The following is a 21,326-nucleotide window of genomic DNA, read 5'->3' on the forward strand; positions in this document are numbered from 1 at the left end:
GATGGTGATGGTGGAGGATCATTTTCTGGAATTCAAAGAACTAAAAACTAAAGCTACCAATATGGTCATGGTTAACTATTTGATTTTTACATTTTTTGCCTCACCAGAGTGTGCTGAGTACTTACTCCCAGCTCTTTTTATTCTTCCTTGTTTTGTTTTTGGGAGCTGTGTGCTGAGTGTGCTCAGGCATCACTCAGGTGGGCTCTGGACCATATGTGAGGCCAGGAATTGAACCTGGGTCAGCGGCCTGTGAGGCAAGCATCCTATTCACTGTACTATCTCTTCGGCCAGGTCACGATCTGCTTTCTAATGAATTAGGTGATTTCTTTTCAGTAACTATCACTGACATTTTAAAATGGACTCTCCCTGTAATTGCTATTTCCTCAATAAAAATGTGAAGACTTATGTTCCTGAAGAACAGAGATCACATTTATTATCACTGCATTATTATTATATGAAATTTCCTTTCACACGTATTGTTACATTTCAAAATCTCCGTGATCTCATTTTAACTGTTATTTAAAATTCTCTTCGGCTGAGGTGGCTGTGTGCCTCATCTGGTGTGCAGCGGGACAGGGAGAATTAGACTTTTCTCTGGATGTCTCAGAACCACCTCAGGCATATGATGCTACTGTTTTCCTGGGTGCTGTGTCATTCGGAGGATGAGGACCACGTGATAGAAACTGCCATAAACTGTATTTAAACTTTTTAAAAATATATTTATATGTAGGTACGAGAGACATCACTTTCATATCCTGGCGAAGGTTAAGGATTAAAAACACTGTGGGCATCTCTCTCTCTCTCTCTCTCTCTCTTTCAGCCCCCCCCCCAATACCCCTAAATCAAACACACCGCCCTTGCAGCGATAAAAGTTAAAATTGAAACCAATGTGGCCACAGGACAAGCTTCCAGAATACATAAGCCAAGTTAATGTGCACTGAGTGCTGGCCCTGGAATCCACCAGAACATTTTCTCTCAGCAGTGTGGTGGCTATCTAATGCTGCGCCATGCCCCATCGTTGCGGGTTTGGTTCTCAGGCAAGGGAGGAGGCTGCAGTGACACCCCATGGGTCACTGCCAGCGGCTTCTGCTCTGCCAGCAGCTCCCAAAGCATGTCATCTCAGAGCGATGGCCTCCTCGTCCCTCTCTCTCCGCCCTCTGGATCTTCATTGTTCCCTGCTTTCTCGACCCCCCTGTTTCTGAAACCACGTTCCTCCTCTGTTTTTCAACAACTGCTCTTATCCCTTTCCTTCCTGCCACTCGACAGAACTTCCATCAAAGCTATTCTTCCGAACTGCACTTGTGTCTTTCCTTTTTCCAGATGCTGTAAAATGCTTACTCTTAGGCAAGGGCAGATAAGAAGCAGCTCTCCTGGTTGGTTTTAGCACTCAGCAAAATAGCTTCTGAAGGGCTGTGTCAGCATTACAGCACGGTGGTGAAGAGAAAGCCCCGGGTCCCGGGCTGTCCATGCTGACCATGCTGCGTATGTGCTGTGAGACCCTCTGACCACACTGCGTACATGCCATGTGACCCTGAATAAGCGGGTAACTTCTCAGCTTCTGGGGCCTAATCTCTATAATGAAATGTGTTCACAGGGTTACCAAGGTCACACACTTACTCTCCTCATATACGCCTGGTTTCTAGGAGGCACTTAATAAATCCCGACTCTTATTTTTAAAAAGGAAAACAAAAGAATGCCGCTAAGGAAACCAGCAATATGTAAAGGAACGGAAGGCAGCCCTTTCGAACAGACTAGAATATTCTCCAAATTACATCTGAACACAGTTCATAAAAGATGATCTTGAAAATATCAGCAAAATGGAGGCTGAAGCAGTAGTACTGTCCCCGGCACCCCATAGGATTCCCTGAGCACCGCTGGGAGTAATTTTTGAGCACAGAGCCAGAAGTAAATCCCAAACGCTGCTGGATACGGCCTCCCCCCCCACCCCCCAAATAACAATAAAGACAAAATTTCATCAAAACATTCTGCCTTTAGGTGAGATGGAGTATCGGGGCAAGTTTAAACTCCTAGAAATAATATCAAAATATATTGAGGGGGCAGTTTTGAAGACGCCTGACACTGAACGAGGAAGCTCTAGAGGATTAGAAACTGCTTCCCACACATACTGTCTGAAGACAGCTGGGCTGAGACTGCGGGAGTGAGGCTGGGCAGGAGACGGGTCCTTGTCCTTCCCATCTAAGGATTCAGAAACAGAGAATGCAGAATGGCCAAGGCGGACAGAGTTCAGGGTGACAAGGGAGAGAGAAATGCACTGGGAGAATTCCCCCGGCGAGCACCAAACTAAAATGTGTGAGCACCACAGCCAGGTTTGTGTGCAAGCCCCGGTCCGTACAGTAGCATCCCAACAAGACAGTAACATCCTGAAACAAACTATACCACCCTAACAACATCACAGCAGCAGCAAGGAAAGAAAGGGAAGTGGGGAATTAAGAAATTAAACATCTTTCTGACCTCACTTAAAGGGATGCTTTCTTAGCTACCATATCAAAGCACAAAACATAGCAATGACACAGCAGGTCGGGCGTTTGCCTTGTACACAAAAGACTTGAGTTTAATCCCCAGCACTCCACATGTTACTCCGAGCACAGAGTTGGGAGTAAGCCCTGAGCACCACCAGGTGTGGCCTCCCCCCAGAAAAGGAGCATTTTATTTTGCCTTTCAAACACATTATTCAACATGGTTTTCCATGAGTGGTTGCAGAATTTGCCTCTGTGAACCTGCAAAATGCTCAACTTTTAGGGAAGCACATGACCAGCCAGCCTGCCTCTGCTGTGGCAGGAGCTGAAGAAAAGCAAGACCTGTACATACTACTGGGGTAGACGGAAAGTCTAGAAAATTCAACTGTAGCACTGTCCTCCCATTGTTCATCGATTTGCTCGAGCCGGTACCAGTAACTTCTCCACTGTGATACTTGTTGTTACTGTTTTTGGCATATCGAATACGCCACAGGGAGCTTGCCAGGCTCTGCCATGCGGGCGAGATATTCTCGGTAGCTTGCTGGGCTCTCCGAGAGGGACAGAGCAATCGAACCTGGGTCAGCCGTGTGCAAGGCAAACGCCCTACCCACTGTGCTATTGCTCCAGCCCAAATATCCTTATACATACCAAAGAAAAATCAACAAGAGTTTAAAAAATGAATAGAGGCACAGGGGCATCACTGGGTGTGACCAAAAAAAAAAAAAAGAATAGAAAGAATTAAAAATAAAGCATCTTTGGAGGACTGTAGATTTCAGACCCAGTAATTCCACCGTTTTGGGGTGGGATGGGTAATTTCATTCCTGAAGTTCAGGCAGGATCATATGTGGTGCTGGGGAGGGGTCAGGGTCCACTGGGTACAAGCATGTGCCTTAGCCCCTGTACTCTCCAGCACTGCGTGCTTCCATTTTTAAAATCCTATCTTAAAGAAAAAGAAATCCCCACCAGGGAAAAGACAAATATGTATACAGATGTTTTGAGAATAATATTTAGAAGATCATCCAGCAAGACAGAATGTTAGATGAAAAAATATACAAAAGTGGGCTGGCGTAACAGATAATGCTGTGGGTAGGACACGCCTTACATGTGGCCAATCCAGGTATCAATCCTTGGTACCACATATGGTCCCCAGAGCACTGCCAGGAGTAAGCCCTGAGCAAGCTCAGAGCCAGTAGTAAGCGCACAGTCAGTCAGGTGTGGCCTAAAACACACAGAGACACACACACACACAGACAGACAGATAGACACACACACACACACACACACACACACACACACACTTTACCCCATGCCAAATATTTTTTTAAGAGTAACAAGGAATTAGACCAAGTTGCTAATTTGGTCTATGGAGGCAGCAGCTACTGACCACTTCTTTCTCCAATGGGCTTTCTAAAACTGGTGTAATCTACAATTCTGTAACTTCGATTCTAAAATGAACATAATCCCCAAATTAGGCTTTCAACAGAGTATATACTTTTGAGTTAGAGAAGACTGGAAAGTAAGAGAAAGGAAGGACGAGTGACAGAAGGGATGGTTGGGTCACTGGCCCAAAGCCCGCCACAGACCACACAGTGAGAGTCCCGGCTAACCACCAACTGAGAGACTGTGCGCTGGTAGGCTGTTCTCCATAAAAACAGTTTTTTTTTTTTTCGTTTTGGCTAGATTCTGTGAACTTTTTCCTTTTCAATTCTAGATTTTGTCCCACAGCATAATACAGAAGGCCAAATAATACAAATATAGTACAAATAATACCCGAATAAGTACTGTTCATCTCTTTTTAAAATAAGGTAAATACATAAACACACATCTTTTTATAATATATGTGTACACACATGTCTTATAAAAATATATATACATTTTTAGGGGCGACTTCCCCCATATGGTTGGGGGTCTGAAGGCCACTCCTGGTCATACTTGGGGTGGGCCTGAGGGTTTAGTGCCAAGGCTGGGCAGTCAGTGCTGCTCAGGCCAAGGGAGGTTGGGGACCACCAGGGATAACCCTGCTACGTTCAGGGGGCCACACAGTGCGGGGATCAAATGTGGGACCTTCTACGTGTAAGTAATGCGCTCCTGTCCTTTCAGCTATCTCTCCAGTCCCAAGAGGCCATATGTTAAAAAAAATCTATTTATTGTCTATTAAGACATTTTACACAGTGAATGTCTAATGGTAGTATTAACCATGTTTTCCAGATGGAAGGAAATCTACACTTGATGACTAGTGCTTTTGTTGGCATCAATAATGGAAGAAATAATTTGGTCCCTGGAATGTATTCCTGTTTCAGGCCCCTCAGCCAGCTAGTCGTCTGTATGAGGAGACACAACTCCCTCCACATGATTTCAGTGCTGTCATTAAGAGCAGGTTAAATAAACATGGGACTTTTATTAAGCCAGGTTTTCTGTGGACATCTTTCCTTTATTTATACTATGAGGAGACCTTCACGAAATATAACCGCTCAGTTCAAAGAGGATGGACACAGGCCCCAGAACGAATTAGAGGCAAGACACGAGTGGGATGGAGTTGCTGAAGGCTCCCTACACGAGCTGGTGTCTTTACAATGAGCTGGTATCTTTAAACAGTTTTCACAAAAGTTCAACACGGTCAACACTCCAGCCAGGTTCTGCCAACTCTGGACACGGTGCCAGGCAGGGCTCCTTGCTCCCCTTCCTATCAGAAGAGCTTTCCGCCTGCTAAATTCTTGGAGTACTCTCAAAGGACCTATCCTTCTTGGGCGAAGCTACTTTTTTTTTTTTTTAAATGCTGGTGTGGTAAAGGTAAATGTGAGTCTTCCTAGTTATTTAATTCTAATTAATACTTTTCTAAGTATTTACAAAACAATGGAATTTTGAAGTTGAAGGGGCATTTTAGAATCATCTAACCTGAACTTTCTTCCTAAAACCCAGAAAGCGACTTTCTCCCCCAAGTTTTATGTGTGTCAGTCAGTTAGGAGTAAGAGATATTCTGAGTTTACCGCAGTAGCCCACATCTAAACACACTGCCACAATTCTATAAAGGTCTTTGAGAAAACCAAATTTTGTCCATCTCTGATCTACCAAGAAAGCAGGTACAACTGTCCTCTCAGTTGACTTAGAAAATATACTAGGTCCAAGCAAAATACATGATTTGATTGACTGCCAATGATGCTGCTGAAAAAGCCAGAATTTGCTGTTGTCACAAATTTGCTGCTGAGTCTAAAAGAATGATCTGAACTAGACAGAAACGGACTTAAATGATATAATAGGGAGAAACATTCCATAGCATGGAGCAATGCCGCTGTAGTGAAAACATGGTATGCTTAACTGCTAAGCTAAGTGGGTAATGTGTGCTTATTTATTTTTTGCTTTTTTGGGTCACTCCTGGCTCTGCACTCAGGAATCATTCCTGGAGGTGCTCAGGGGACCATATGGGATGCTGGGAATTGAACCCGGGTTGGCCGCATGCAAGGTAAATGCCCTACCCGCTATGCTATCACTCCACCCCCGAAGTGTGCTTATTTTTACCAGTTAAGAGTGAATCTAATAAATTAGGAAAAGGAACACTAGGACAGAAAATCAGATAGGGGAAAAGTGACCGCTAGAGACACAGGCTTGGGGGCAGAAGGGAAACTGGGAACATTGATGAAGGGCAGTGTACACTGGTGAAGGGATTGGTGTAGGAGCATTACGTGCCCAAAATTCAATCACAAATATCTTTGTAACTTTGCAATTCATGGTGATTCGATAAAAAGTTAAATAAATCTTTAAAAAAAAAAAAAGTTGGGGCTGGAGAGATAGCACAGCGGGTATGGCGTTTGCCTTGCACGCGGCTGACCCGGGTTCGATTCCCAGCATCCCATATGGTCCCCTGAGCACCGCCAGGAGTAACTCCTGAGTGCAGAGCCAGGAGTAACCCCTGTGCATCGCCGGGTGTGACCCAAAAAGCAAAAAAAAAAATAAATAAAATAAAATAAATTAAAAAATGAGTGAATCTAGAATGAATTTATTTTCTATCAATTTATTTTTGTTAGCAATTATTTCTATTAACTATTGATTTGTTTTCATTAACAGTGAAATCAGAATAAACCTCCATGAGACTCTTTCCCCTGAAAACACTCCCCCACCACAATCCTTTTCAAATGTGCGTTCCCATTCTAACGCCATGTGAGAAAGCTAACAAAACTTCAAGGAATGCTCTTACGCAGGCATTTTCTCCAGTCAGGCTATCTTCTATCTCGAGAGCACAAACACGACAGATAAGAGTTGAGAGATCAGGGTTTAGCTTTCAGCTTGCCACTGTCGCGTGTGCCCAGCCCTTCATTCACATTTGCCTGCAGAGATACGGACTGAGAAAGTGCCCTGCCAAGCACTCTGCCGGACAGCCCGGAGCCGGGAGAGGGGGACACGGCAGCTGCCCTCCAGAGAGGAAGCCAAACAGTAAACCACAGAAAACAAATGCAGACAAGCAAAGAAGATGACAAATATCACACACAGGATGGGAGGGAAGAGAGGGCGTGGTGCGGAGAGCCAGCGCGCCTTCAGACCTGTGCTTTTAACCTCGCCACAACCCAGGGAAAGCCGCCGCGCGTTGGCCCCAGTGACTAGCCATCACGCACTTACAGTGTCAGGCTGAACATTTCTGTATTCAGAGCTCCTCCATGGAAGACGAAAGGGAGCCAGAGAGAGAGCCCTGTCAGCTGAGCACATGGCGGGAGCAGCCCCCAAGCACGGAGCTGGGAGGAGCCCCTGAGCACTGCTGGGAGTTGTCCCAGTGCTCCCCCCTTGCTTCCCTAAACCTTTAAAGACGGACGTGGAACTCGCTGGTATCAGAGAGCCCAACACCTGACGCAGACACGCAGATGCCGACCAGACCCAGGTCAGATGAAGCCACAGACCAACAGCTCAATCCCCTCCTCACCCAGGCTGCTCACAACTTTATGTGCATTTCCAAACCACTGGATTGAAATGCTTATTCTTGTACTTGCAGACAAGAAGGCTATCTACCTCATGAATGAAACAATTGAGTTTGGGAAACTTGTACCAATTAGTTATAAAAAAACCCCCATATATTCAACCCTACAACAGGGATAGGGTGGAAGGAGGGAGAAAGACATGGTGGAAGAAGGGACAGGGACAGGATGGGAGAGGAGTAGAAGAAAATCCAAACCACTATCAAAATCATTATATATGTGTGTGTGTGTGTGTGTGTGTGTCTGTCTGTCTGTCTGTCTGTCTGTCTGTCTGTCTGTCTGTCTATCTATCCATCCATCCATCCATCCATCCACATATACATCACTGTCACTGTCCTCCCGTTGCTCATCGATTTGCTCGAGCGGGCCCACTAACGTCTCCATTGTGAGACTTGTTGTTATTGTGTTTGGCATATCGAATACGTCATGGGTAGCTTGCCAGGCTCTGCTGTGCGGGAGAGATACTCTCGGTAGCTTGCCGGGCTCTCCAAGAGGGGCGGAGGAATCAAACTTGGGTCGGCCATGTTGGCTGCTTGCAAGGCAAACGCCCTACCTGCTGTGCTATCGCTCCAGCATACACACACACACACACACACACACACACACACACACACACACATAATTTTTTTTCTTTTCCCCTTTTCAATTCTGGCTTGGGACAGAGAGATAGCAAAGTGGGTAGGGTGCTTGCCTTGCATGTGGCTGACCTGGGTTTGATCCCCAGCATCCCATATGACAATCCTAGTCCCACTGAGAGTGTTTCTTGAGTACAGAGCCAGGAGTAACCCCTGAGCATTGCTAGGCATGGTCAACCCTCTCCAACCCCCCCCCAAAAAAAAAAACAAAACCCAAACAAACAAACCCCAAAAACCAAACAAAATGAATTCTGGCTGTTTTCAGACTTGGCCATGTCGTCAGAGAACCCTCAGTGACATCAGAGAAAAGGAGTGGTACCGAGTGTAAAGTGCCATTGTTGGTCACCGCAGGGAGGCGTGCCCATCGCTCGTTCTCCAGTTCCTCCATCACTTGGTTCATTGCACTCTTCAGCCATGTGTCCACAGAAACGCCGATCTGTTTTAGCAGGTCCAGCCGGGCTTCTGCTTTCAACTTAATTATCTAGGAAAACCACAGTAAAGGCCAGAGATCAAGGCGTGTCCCCCAGACCGATTGCAAGTTCTTCCTTATTTATTAATCAGAACAATCTTGATATCCACTCACACGGCACAGGGGCTAATTCTTCACTGGAGAGAGAAAGAGAGACGGGAGGGAGGAAGGCAGAGGGAGAACACTTCATTGAAGTTAGAGGTGTCTTCAATGAGTCAGTGCCACTGACCAAGCAAACGGAAGCAAACGTAAAAACAAATGGGACCGACTACTCGAAGATAAGCAGCTTCTGCACTGCAAAAGAAACGATGACCAGATGACCAAAAAGTCACCCCACAGATGGAGAAAATCTGAAAACAGCCCAAATGTCTAAGAACAGGTGACGGGATACATGCACACAACGGAGTACTGCTAGGCTCTAGGGAAAGAGAGCATCATGCCACTTGTCGCTCTGTGGATGGGTCTGCAGAGTACCATGTGCAGTGAAGCTAGTCAGGAGAGGGACAGTCACATAATCATCTCTCTGGAATGTGGGATCTGGCAGTAGAATAACAAGTGCTCGAAGGCAGCAGAAAGAGAGAGCTCATCCTCAGTAGGAAACTTGCCAGGGGGGCATGGGGAGGGGGAATGGAGTGGGGAGGTACTAGGACAGTGAGGTACTAGGGAGCACCTTCTGGTAGAGAGCGTGGTGCCAGAACCTTTATGAATGAAAGCCTACCAATAACAGCTTTATAAACTGGTAAAGAGGTGACCCATCCTACAGGAAAAAGTTCTATCACTTTAGCAGTTATATTAGTTTTTTTTAAGCTAATTTTTTAATTTGATGGGAGGGGAGGGGGTCTAAATTCCTTCTTCTGCTTATGGATGTTCCGTTATCTCAGCAGCATCTTCTTTCCCGTTTAACTTTGTGCTCAGGGGCTACCACGGGCTACTTCCAAGGTGCTGGGGAGGGAAAGGCACAGATGAGGTGTCGGGGATTGAACCTGGGGCCTCACACATGCTAGGCTTGTACTTTAACACTTGAGCTATATCCCTGGCCCTTATTTTATCTCTCTTTTTTAAAAAAAACAGATCTCATTGATTTTATCATTGGCTTAAAATACTATAAAATCTCAGGAGAACAGCTTCCATGCCCCTGTATATCGAAGCCCGAGCACATCCACTAAACAAGTTTGAATGCCAGCACACTATCAAAAGAACAAGCACTTTAAGGGCTTGCTCTTCAAGCCCGCACTCCGCTTTGAACACCTGTCTTGTTTGCTTGCTTTTATGATTCTTTGCTTTTTCCACTCTGGAGAAGACTGTATGCTCTCTTAAACATGTACTTCCTCTTTCCTCACATCTTTCTAAGTTAGTTTCAATAAAAGCTATTTTGCATCACAAAAAAAAATGCATTTTAGGGGTCGGGGCTGGAGCGATAGCACAGCAGTAGGGCGTTTGCTTGTGCACAGCCAGCCCGGCCGAGCCGTATCTCACCCACATGGCAAAGCCTGGCAAGCTACCCGTGATGTATTCAATATGCCAAGCACAGTAACAACAAGTCTCAAAATGGAGACACTGCTGGGCCCGCTCGAGCAAATTGATGAACGGGAGGACAGTGATACAGTGATTTTAGGGGTAAGAAAGATAATACAGGGGTTAAGGGGCAGGCCTTGCCTTGCATGCAGCAGACCCAGGATGGATCTCCTGCAACACACAGAATCCCTGAAGCACCTCCAGGGGTGATCCCTGAGTAGAGGCGGGAATCAGTCTGAGCACTGCTGTGGATGGCTCTCCCTCCTCATTTTTTAAAAAATACGCATTTAAAACCAATAAAGGCAAGGACATTTAATTGAAAGAAGTAAGTTAACAAGTCCTCTCTTGAACCCAAATGTAAGTCATTTAAATGTTGAAGCAGAGACAAAGGGTGAGAGATCAGCCTGTATCCTCAGTTCCCAATTGTCTCCACACCAAGTAATTGAGTTTCATGAAATTTCTGTCAGCATTTTATCAAACAGCTGATGAAAGTGGTATTTGCAAACTTAGACTTTTTTGACTGAAGTTCCAGAATAAGCACTGCTATCTTTCTTTTAGAATTCCAACTGTCTATATATTTCAACAACTGTTTAAGAGAAAAATTTTCCAGTGTTTTCAAATGGATTTTGATAATTTGCCAACTGATTAAAATTTTGTAGGGCACAGTTCTTTGTGAGCTGATGGCATTCTAGGTACTACCTGACTGAGTATTTTTAGAATTTGTAACTAGCTAGGCTTTTAAGAGCATTATTTGGAAAATCCAAATCTGTTAGGACACAATCTTGGTGTATTAACAATGTCAACTAATTTTAATATAAAACGTAACATAAGCATATCTGAAATGTCAAGCCGCACTGAATCTGTGAAGCTTTTTGATAGTTCTAAACTCTAATTTGGTGTCAGAAGTTAATTCGTTGACTTTCAAACATATGCTCTCTCAGGATAAGAGATGGGGCTAGTCTAACCTACTACTCAGGACAAATAGGAAATGAGCAATAGTAGATGACAGTATTATTCACTCTCAACTGACCTTTGCTATCTTAAGAAAAAAAAATCACCCAAATGGTCTAGAAATGACCTATTTATACTATTTCCGTCAATTCACATAATGAGGTGGAGGATGGCTATCAAACACTCCACTTCATGAAAGATAAATGATCTAGCCAAGGTCATGTCTTTCCTGGCAAATTTACCTAAATCATGCCTCCTGCTGTCTGAGGAGCCCTCCAACACAGACCCGGGGCTCGTCTGTGTGACTTGCTCTGCCTAATGGGACACATGAGAATAAGTTAATGCAGTGCTACTAGGACCTGACTTCTTAGACTGTGCAACGGCCACGTGAGGAAACCTCGGGCAGCCCACCGGAGTCTCAGAGACCAACTGGCTGACTAGCAGGCTCTTTACTGAACATAGCTCGAGGAGCAAACTCAGGCAAGGCCTGCAGTCAACGGCCGGAACAGTGGGAGATACCAAATCACTGCTATAAATCTGGGAGTTTTCTTCAAGGCAAGAAACCGAACTTGCACATACCTCGGGATTTCCAGGAATCTTTGTTATTAATTTTGGATGTAATTCTGAGGAATCAGAGATAATATTCTTTTTAAAACGTACTGATACTAGCTTATGTCCTAGGACATGGCCTTGCTCTCCCTTATCTAGCTTACACAGCTGTCTGTCTTATCTGTTTCGGTGCCAACCAAACTCAGGGGCCTTATATGCTGAGTGGAAGCATGTGATCGAATACTGAGCAACACCCTGAAATTTTCAGGAATGCTTAACAGGTGTTTTTTTTTTAATTGTCGTGGGGGGGGGGGGTCACACCTAGAAGTGCTGGTGGGGGCACACCAGGGTCACAACTGGAGGTGTGGGATATGTGTGGTCATATGGTACCAGGCTCAAAAACAGGTCTGTCTACGCAAGACATGTTCTCTCCCTTTGGCCCTCAGATGTACTTTATTATTTGTTTTTTTTTGTGCCACACCTGGAGGTACTCAGGAGCAATATCTGGAGGCACTCCATGCTTCGGGGACCATTGAGGGGCTGAGATGGCCTCAGTGTTGCATAGGCGAGATCCTCCTTACGGAAGAAGTTATACCAAGCTTACAGAAAAAAGCCAGGAGGAAAATAAGAGACGGTGTGGGAATTTCCTAATTGACTTTATAAAGACAAAACCCTTTAACAAAACATTAGCCAACTGGATCTAGCAATATAGAAAAGAATCTTGATCAAGGAGAAATTCAAGATTGGTTTAATGTTTGGATGACAACCAGTAAAAGAAAAATAAATGAGATGTCGGAAAGGTATTTGGTGACATTTAATACTTGGATTAACCATCAGAGATAAACGAACCTCTTCTCAAGTCAGTGAAGGACACTGACCAAAAAGTTACAGGCAATATTGCACTTAGTGATGCAAATCTAAATGTTAGGGAGAAAGGTAGGATGCTGGTGCTCACCTCTTTTATTCCACTTTTATTTATTCTACTAGCCAGGGCAGTAAAGCAAGAAAAATTAATAAAATGCTTCAGAAACAAAGTAAAACTGCTTTGTAGGATTGAACACATTCATATGATTGACCTATGGAATCTATGAAAGAAAGAACTAGTGAATTTTAGCAAGTTTATCTGACACAAGGACAATATAAAATTTCTTTCTGGGGGCTGGGGAGCTAGTAGAGAGGTTACACTGCAAGCCTGGCATGGTTCTCAGTCTGGCTCTGCTGGGTGTGGCCTGAGAGGCCCCTTGAATACTACCAGGGGGGTCCTGGTGGTCCCGGCACCACAGCACCATGTCCTTAGTCCAGCTTTGGGGAATGGCCCTCCAGCCCCCTGAGGGGTTGCTAGGACTTAGGGAGCAGACGGTGACACCATGGATGGAGTTCGGCCATGGAGAATGAGTACACGCCTTCCGAGTACTTCTGAGACTTGTTCTGTTCCACCCAAGGCTCTGAAACAAGCTTTCCCGGTGCCTGGAGCAACAAACAACAGGGCAAAGCTCTTCTAGGCAAGCAGCGAGCCAGGCTTCCCAGACCTCTCAGGGCTGCCAGCGGAAACTGGCCGGCACCCTCAGGAGTGGCTTAGCCACAATTTGGGGTTCAGAGAGGAAAGTGGCTGCTCACTGCACAGCCTGCTCTCTTCACCACGAAGGCTGCGGGTGGGGATGACTGGGGCTTCTCCAGGCCAGGCAGACAGCAAGCCTTCCCCGTTCTAACCGTCCCCCAAGCATGCTGGATCTCCTCCACTTGCGTTCCCCACAACAGGTCCGACCACGAGAGAACGCTTCCTCATGACCTCCAGAATCCCAAGACAGTCTTGGAAAATCACTGGTTTAGATAAACCTTCAACTAGTGCACGAGTTCCTGATTGAGAGCTCCTGGTAGGAGAGAGGCTTGCCCAGAACTTCCTGGTACATTCCTGGTGCACACTATAGCCCACTATATTGGTTCTGTCCAATCTAACTCTCAGCAATACCAGGCCACAGGCTCAATAGCAAGCTCAGGCTGACCTCCCCCGACTAGATCTTTGGTTCAAGTTCTGCCTCTTGAGTGGGGTAAATCTATGCTACACCCTTTTCACTGACCAATCAGAGACAAAATCCAAGTCCCATTCCCCTGTGTCACCTGTGCTAACAACTCTTCCCATAGTGATCGAAGTCCTCTGGGTTGCTTAGGTATTCAGTTAGCTGCTCAGGTGGCGGGGGTTCCTCCTTGGCAATTCTGTGTTATCGTCTTTGTTATCTTTGGCAGTCTTTACGGTTTCCTAACAAAAACATGTACGTCTTGGAGGCTGGATAGTTCTGCTCTTTGTACTGAAATTGGGGGTATTTTTCGGGGGCAGGGTGTACACTTGGTGGTGATCATGGGAACCGTAAGTGGCGCTGGGATTCAAACTAGGGCCGCAGCCGCCACATGCCAGGCTCAAGGGTCCTTACCCCAGTACTACCTCAGGCCCCCAGGAAGTGAATTTTCAAGATTGTATCAAGTTTTGATGTCTCAGCAATGTAAGGCAGCACCACCGGCTGCCCTCTCACCTCTGCTTTGCGGATATTTTCTCTGGCTTCATCGATCTTCTGTTCCAATTCGGCTCGGCTTTGATCTGATACTGCAGCTCCGTGACATTCCAGATCATCTAGAACCTATAAAGAAAAGAGGAAAACGATGACTTTTTTCCCCATTTCTCTTTTTTCTTTCTTCTCTTTATTATATTTTAGGTAATGTGGTTACTATAGTATTTTTAGTTTTAGTTATGTGGTGTATGATGAAATAAAACAAGGGTATAGACAGTATCAATAGATAACAGGCCTGGGTACTGGATTAGTTTCCCTTTTTCTTTAGTGACTACAATATTTAGATAATCCCGAGGACTTTTACTGACAAGTGACTGTATTTACTTTTATTAGTCTTTTAACTTTTTTTGCATAAATCTTTTACAAGATAAAACCTCACAAACTAACAACCTGGCTCTGGGCTTGGGGGACCCCATGTGGTGCCAGGGATCAAACCCGGGCAAGTTGCGTGCCAGGCAAGAGCCTTACCTGCTGTACTGTCACTCTGGTGCCCACCTTGTCTTTTACTAAGGGGAGGCTCACACTCAGGAATGCTCAGCGGTCACTCCTGGCTTTACACTCAGGAATTACTCCTGGCAGTGCTCCGGGGACAAATGGGATGCTGGGATCGAACTGGGTTAGCCAAGGCAGACAACCACCCTGCTGTACTATCACCCCAGCCTCCCACCTTGGTATCTTAAAAATGACACATCTATTAAGGTAAAATAACACTGCCAAGATGGCAAACAAGCTTCTGATGTCACCCTTTGCCCCACTTTAAGATAATCACTGCTCTATACTTTACATGTACTTTTTCAAATAATTTTTTCTCAATTGTAAGTACATATAGTACTTTTTTTTCCCATAAAATAGGCTATTAATAAAATCCCAAAGGATTTCTGACAACAAAAGATACAACTATCTTACAAAAGTCAACTTATAGAGCCATTTTTTCAAAGTTCCTATAAAATTTATTATTAAAAAATATTTTTTTTAAATTGAGGAAATATGGCAACAATCTCTCCGTTGTCTTTATGTCTGAGTCTGTCCTGTTCCTTCCTGCCTCACCCCTGACTTTCAGTCAACTCGGGAACCTCAGTTCTGTTCTCATAGTTCAAGCGTGCATCAGGTCAGTTCTCTCATGTTTCCACCATTCTTGCACACAAATGTCTTGTTTTTAAAAATAAACCAGATTACCCCCTCCATGTGTCTAAGGAATCTTTTTATGTTTTTATAGATTCTCAATAAATGTTTTTGTTCTCTACTTATTCCACTGAGCAGTTTAACTATACCGTATTTTATTTACTTTTACTCTATTGATATTTGTTTATAAATTCGAAAACTTCTTTTGAGACACCAGGTGTCAAATCTAAGGTAAATACTTTACTACTACTGAGCTACACCCCCAGAAGCTCTCTAAATTCTGGATAAACCACCTAGTCAATGACACTCTGAATGCACAGAAATGTTTAAGGTGAAGATAATAACACAGAAGTAGACGTTATAGATCTTAATTTTAGTGAAGGCTGTGAAAGTATGTTTTTCTAGTTCTCATCAACACTGGATATTGTTAGTCTCTGAAGTTTTTGTAAACATGACACGTAAGTAAAATATTATCTCGTGGCTTCAGTGATCCTTTCCCTAACAAATAGCATCATTTCATATGTGGCTATATGTTTGTATTTTTATTTTTACAAATTGGGCAGTTCAGATCTTCTATGTATATTCTTTTTCTTATTTAAATATAAATATATTTCTATGCATGTTACATCTTTTTGGATATTTATATTACTTTGTTTGCTCTATTTTATTCCCTTTACTTTTATTTTTTGGGGGGAAGGGTTTTTAGGCCATGATTTTCAGTTCCCAGGAACCACTCTATGCTCTGGGATCACTTGCGGTGGTACTCCGGAGACCACATGTGCTGCTGGAGACTCCTGCCGGGGTTTCCTGCATGCGGGGAGCAAGCAGAGCACCTTCGTCACTGTGGCATTCTGAACACCCTCCAATTCCCTTGGTCGAAACAGCTGTTCTTACAGCAGAACTACAATGCCTCACATGTAAGTCCAGAGACCCAGCCTCTGTAATAGGTTCTGCAGTCAGGAAGCGTGCACGTGTGGTTCACTGGGTTCTTTTTCAAGATCGCCTATTTGGGAGTCTCGGGGGATTCCGCAGGAATTTTAGGGCAGACCTTTCTGCTTCCGTGAAAAACACTGTTGGGATTTTGATAACTCCTTGGAAACTGTCATCAAGCTCTGTGAGATGAACTCCAAAGTATTCCTGGTCTTGGGTCCATTTAGCCTCACTCCAGCAGTTCTCTGCAGCCCCCTGAGGGGTCCAGCTGCCTCCGACACTCTCAGGTCTGGTAGGTCAGAACCCAAAGCTACTCCAGCCTCAGGCATGCTCTGGGGATGGTTCTGTTTATAGTCCCAAGATCTTTTTTCATCCTGCCCAGTGGAGTTTCACCCTTTACTTTCTTGTGCAGTATTTAGCAGTATTTAGGGGGAAGCTGAGTCTGTGATTCTCTCTCTGCATCACCCTGGTCTATGCAGCTCAGTCCAGAAAAATCTGTGTGTTACTTCAGTCTCTCTTAACTCTAATCTTTATCATCCCCCCCCCCCCCCCCCCCCCCCCCCCCCCCCCCCCCCCGTGCAATACAGAAAGGATCTCTGGGCAGAAGGCCTAGGTGGCCATATAGCAAACTTCATCATTTTTTCTCGGGTTTCATATCCTAGGATTCCCTGTTAGATGCCTGAAAACTTTGTTTCATATACTTAGGCCCGTTGTATGGCTGTTTATGCAAAGGGCAAACGTGACTGCAGTTACTTCAGTTACCCCCTTCTTTATGCAAATGAGGGACAGTAAAGGTTCAGGGCCGCCTTACAAGTGGCCAACACCAATTTGCTCCACAGCCCTCTCCATGGTCCCCTGAGCACCACCCCGCCTGGAGTGAGCCCTGAGCACAGAGCCAGGAGTAAGCCCTGGGCACTGCCAGGTGTAGCCCACAACCAAACCAAACCAAGCCCGACCCCCTGCTTTTTAATCCTTAAGACAGAACTTGATAGATTCAAGTCGATAATAGGTCATGTTATAAAAACCTGCAACAGTTGTTGAAATCTCCCTTTTTTAGCAGAAACACACGAAATATTTTTTGACAACAGAGAGGTTTATTTTTAGTATCTGAAAGTTTACTTCCATATATAGTCAAGCACTCCAGCAAAAAAGAAGTTTTTATGTACCTTATATTCAGATATATAAAATCTGCAGTAGCTGATCCATCTCGGTGCTATGTACTGGGCGCATGATGGGAAGGTAATTTGTGTCTCTGGTTCACCAATACTTTGAGATAATTTCTATCAGAGGAACTATGTCCAAGAAGCTTCTCTGCCCTTGAATCTAATTTACGTGAGAATCAGAGTCTGGATTTCAAGCTCAACCCTGATGTCTGAGTTTGGGGTTGGAGGCTGGTGTGAAGAAGAGAGTTGTATTTTGCATAGAAGTGGGATGTGAACTGCTATGGTCAGGTTGGTAGATTGTGTTTTTTATTAAATAGCTACTGGCTGAGAATGTGGCTCAAAGGAAAAATGTCTGCCCTGCACGCATGCATGAGTCCTAGGTTCAATCCCTGGCACTGCAATAATAATAATACAATAAAATAATGATAATGATAGTAAAAGCTACTACTGCATTTGACATTCCATATTTTCTTTCAGAAACTTACTACCATTTCCCCACCAAGAAGTGAGGTTCAAGTCCTTTCCTTAAGAACTTAGATAGGCCTTTGAGACGGCCACAAGGAAAACACGACACAAACAAGCTCAGGGGAAAGAGATCTCTACAGCAGAAAGTAGTTGCTTTGCTAACACGAGGCCATGAGTATTACTCCCCGGAGTCTTAGCAGCATTGCAACTAAGGAAAGGTGTGATTTCTGGTCCATCACAGCCTGAAACTGAAACCAAAAGTGTGCTTGACAACCCTCCACCCCCCACGAGCACTATGCCAGAACGTGCGGGACCACCACAGTCAGAGGAGTGTGATGCCTGGCAAGCACCACTGCCAGGCAGGCAAGCACCAGAACCATGCATGGGTGTGTGGCCCTGGTCATCACAACAGCGGTGAAGTGAATGGAAGGGAGAAGAACACAGAGTAAGTGATGCCTAGTGATATGTGCGGCCGTGTCAGAAAGCCTGACACAAAGCTCCTTCGGGGCCCAATCCGCATTCCACACCGTGGGGACCCTGTGTTACCACGTAAGAGATATAGTGAACCTGAAAATGTCATGTTGGAGAGGCCATAAGGACAGAGCACAGAGGCAGAGGGCTGAGGCATTCTGGATGCTCTTGAAGTTTTGAAGTTTTCCTGGTCCAAGCACCAGCTATTTCAGTGGGGGAATCTACAAGATACACAAATACACAGAAGAAAGGCCCAATTCGAGGAGGTTAATTTTTCATTTGTTGGAAAGTACAGCCATGGCAGTGGCTGGGACCACCCATAATGAGGATACGGGATAAGAGAGGAAGACAGCCTCGTACAGAAATCTAAGGCATTTCCTTACTTATGTGGAGACATTGGGGCCCACAGAAGAACCCAGGATAGGCACCATGGAAAAAAGAAACCCAGGACAAAGTTAGTCATGGATGACTAGAGAAAAGACTGCTTTAAGATGAAGGAAGTGGTCCTTTTACCTATGATGTTTAAAGTAAGTGGAAATTAGAAAATGCTTACCATACCTAAAATAATCTTTCTGTGCTTAAGAATTCAGTTCTTCAGGCACATGTTTCATGGAATTGATTCAAATTGAGTCTTCAAAAGGTTTGTCTTGGGGATGAATATGTGTGTCTCTCCTCTTAGCCTGAAAACTAGCCTATTAGGAAGTGTGTGTGTGTGTGTGTGTGTGTGTGTGTGTGTGTGTGTGTGTGTGTGTGTGGTGACTGGGATCGAACTAGGCCGCACACATGCAAGGCTTGTGTTCTACTGTTGAGCCACAACTCCTGCCACACTTGGGCAATTACGTGTTGCAGTTAATTGCAGTTAGTTGCAGACTATTTAAGGAATTCTCAAACTGGGGAGATAGGTGACAGTTTCTACCAAGTGCTGAGAAATTCTGGGGAGGGAGGTAAGGGGAAACATATATAGGATACTTTTAACATCCATAAAACTTAACTCTTTAAATTGGCTTGACATTTGGTTTAAGATACAAGTTGCCTCTCACACTTAAGATGAAAGTGGACTCTGGGCCCAGTGAGATCGTATAGGGGGTAGGGAGGCTTGGGTTTGACCCCTGGCACCCCCAACCCCACCTGCCCCCCACCCCAGCACTGCCAGGAGTAATTCCTGAGTGCAGAGCTAGGAGTAACCCTGAACACCGCTGGGGGTGGTGTGGGGGGGGGCCCCAAAACCAAAACTCAAAACAGTAAAACAGTAACAACAACAAGATGAAAGTGGGCTCTCACTTACCCGTTGTTGGTGGACAATGTTTTTGTGCTCACGTGCAACCCGTGTGGCCCATTTCCGAGCCTCCTTGTTTAGACTGTGCTCCTCGGTGGTCCCGGTCTCAGATTCTAGCTGTCGGCTCTAGAGCATAAGAGAGGACAGAGAGGAGAGCGTCGTCACTGGAGCCATGTTCCGTAGGTACAGCAGAGGCCGTGACTTCGCGGGCACTCAGACACAAGGCCTTCTCCACTACAGAGCAGCACGCGCGCATGCCACAAAACTGAGCAGAAGACGCGACCATGGCTTTCGTTTTGTCTACCACTGCTGCACGTTAAAGCTTCATCTTGAAGATCCACTTTGGGTGTGAAGCGAAGAAGAAAGCTCAGCAAAGAAAAAAATTATTCACATCAACCTCCTGTGACATTAAAGGGGTTGCAGAGAAATAAATGGAAACAAGCCAACACTTTCAGTAGAATTAAGAAATTGTGAAAAACCAGCGAGTAAAAAAAAAACGGAAACAAAACAAAGGCAACACAAGCTCTCTGGCCCTGAAGAGACGGGGTTCACTGAGATAAACGCTCATCAGCAACTTACCACCAAACCGCAAAACTAGATTCTGTTCTGGGCTTGACTGGCACATGACAGCTGGGGCAGTTGGAGCAAAAGCCACTCAAGGGGCCTTTCTACCTATAAAGTGCTTTGATTCTATTTCACAAAGAATACACTGGAGAATCTATTTTTAATTTTTGGGGGCCACACCCAATGATGCCTAGGGCTGTTACTCTTGGTTTTGAACTTAGGGATGATTCCTGGTGGGGCCTGCGGACTGGCTCGGGGTGTTAAATATTGAATTTGGAATGGCCATATGCAAGGCAAGCGCTGTAGTACCTACTGTACTATCTCTCCGGCCCTTCATCTTTAAATTTTTACTACAAATTCATTCAAAATGAATGAAAAAAAAAATGAAAGCATTTTTTTTTGCTTTTTTTGGGGTCATACCTGGAGATGCACAGGGGTTACTCCTGGCTCTGCACTCAGGAATTACTCCTGGCGGTGCTCAGGGGACCATATGGGATGCTGGGGATCGAACCTGGGTCCACTGAGTGCAACGCAAACGCCCTACCCGCTGTGCTATCACTCCAGCCCCGAATGAAAGCAATTTTGAGGTTTCAAATTAAGAACTTTTTTTGGGGGGGGGGGGTGGTGGCTAATGTACTTTTAACCTCCTCTCTGGACTTCAGCTTCCTTACATAAAAACCAAGACATCTGCTCATGGCAGAAATATTTGCGACAGCCAAGATACTGTGAGAATTCCTAAGTGTACTATTCATGGGTAAAGAAGAGGTGTACAATGAATGTACAATGGAATACTACCCAACTTAAAAAAAAAAGTAATTTTGCCATTTGTGGCAACAAGGACGTATTATCCAAAGGATATTATGCTAGAAATACTAGATGGTTTTGTTCATGTGGAATTAAAACAAAACTGAACAAAAGTGACAGCAAATGAACAGAGAGAACAAAATTAAAAACAAACTCAGACAGGTATTGGAAAGAGACTGCTGGCTCCAGAGGGGAAGAGGGGAAGGGGCAGGCCAAACTGGGAAAGGGGCGAGTACATGGCGGGCAGAACCCAGACTCTGGTGATGTTCACCACACAGTGCGATGTAGCAACTAAGCTCTAATGTGGCACATCTGAAACTAACATTATAAGCCAATCTACCTCAAACATTTATGGCGTTAGAAAAAAAAAATCAAGATATTTGGTAAGATGAAATCTCCAATTCTTACTA

The 21,326-nt window shown here is 44.8% G+C and overlaps 1 protein-coding gene across 3 annotated transcripts in view; it reads right to left on the reverse strand.

Moving 5' to 3' along the window:
• FCHSD2 (FCH and double SH3 domains 2) overlaps positions 1-21,326 on the reverse strand; it is a 365,756-nt gene that overhangs the window by 146,277 nt on the left and 198,153 nt on the right. For all 3 annotated transcript variants that reach the window (XM_056116009.1, XM_056116008.1, XM_056116010.1), the window contains 3 exons: positions 19,558-19,674; positions 14,086-14,190; positions 8,393-8,554 (listed from right to left, as the gene is read on the reverse strand). In XM_056116009.1, coding sequence (XP_055971984.1) covers positions 8,393-8,554; positions 14,086-14,190; positions 19,558-19,674 — 384 coding nt within the window. The remainder of the gene's footprint in view (positions 1-8,392; positions 8,555-14,085; positions 14,191-19,557; positions 19,675-21,326) is intronic.

This window comes from Sorex fumeus, unplaced genomic scaffold (assembly GCF_029834395.1).
Source record: "Sorex fumeus unplaced genomic scaffold, SorFum_2.1 ptg000030l, whole genome shotgun sequence".
Taxonomy (NCBI): domain Eukaryota; kingdom Metazoa; phylum Chordata; class Mammalia; order Eulipotyphla; family Soricidae; genus Sorex; species Sorex fumeus.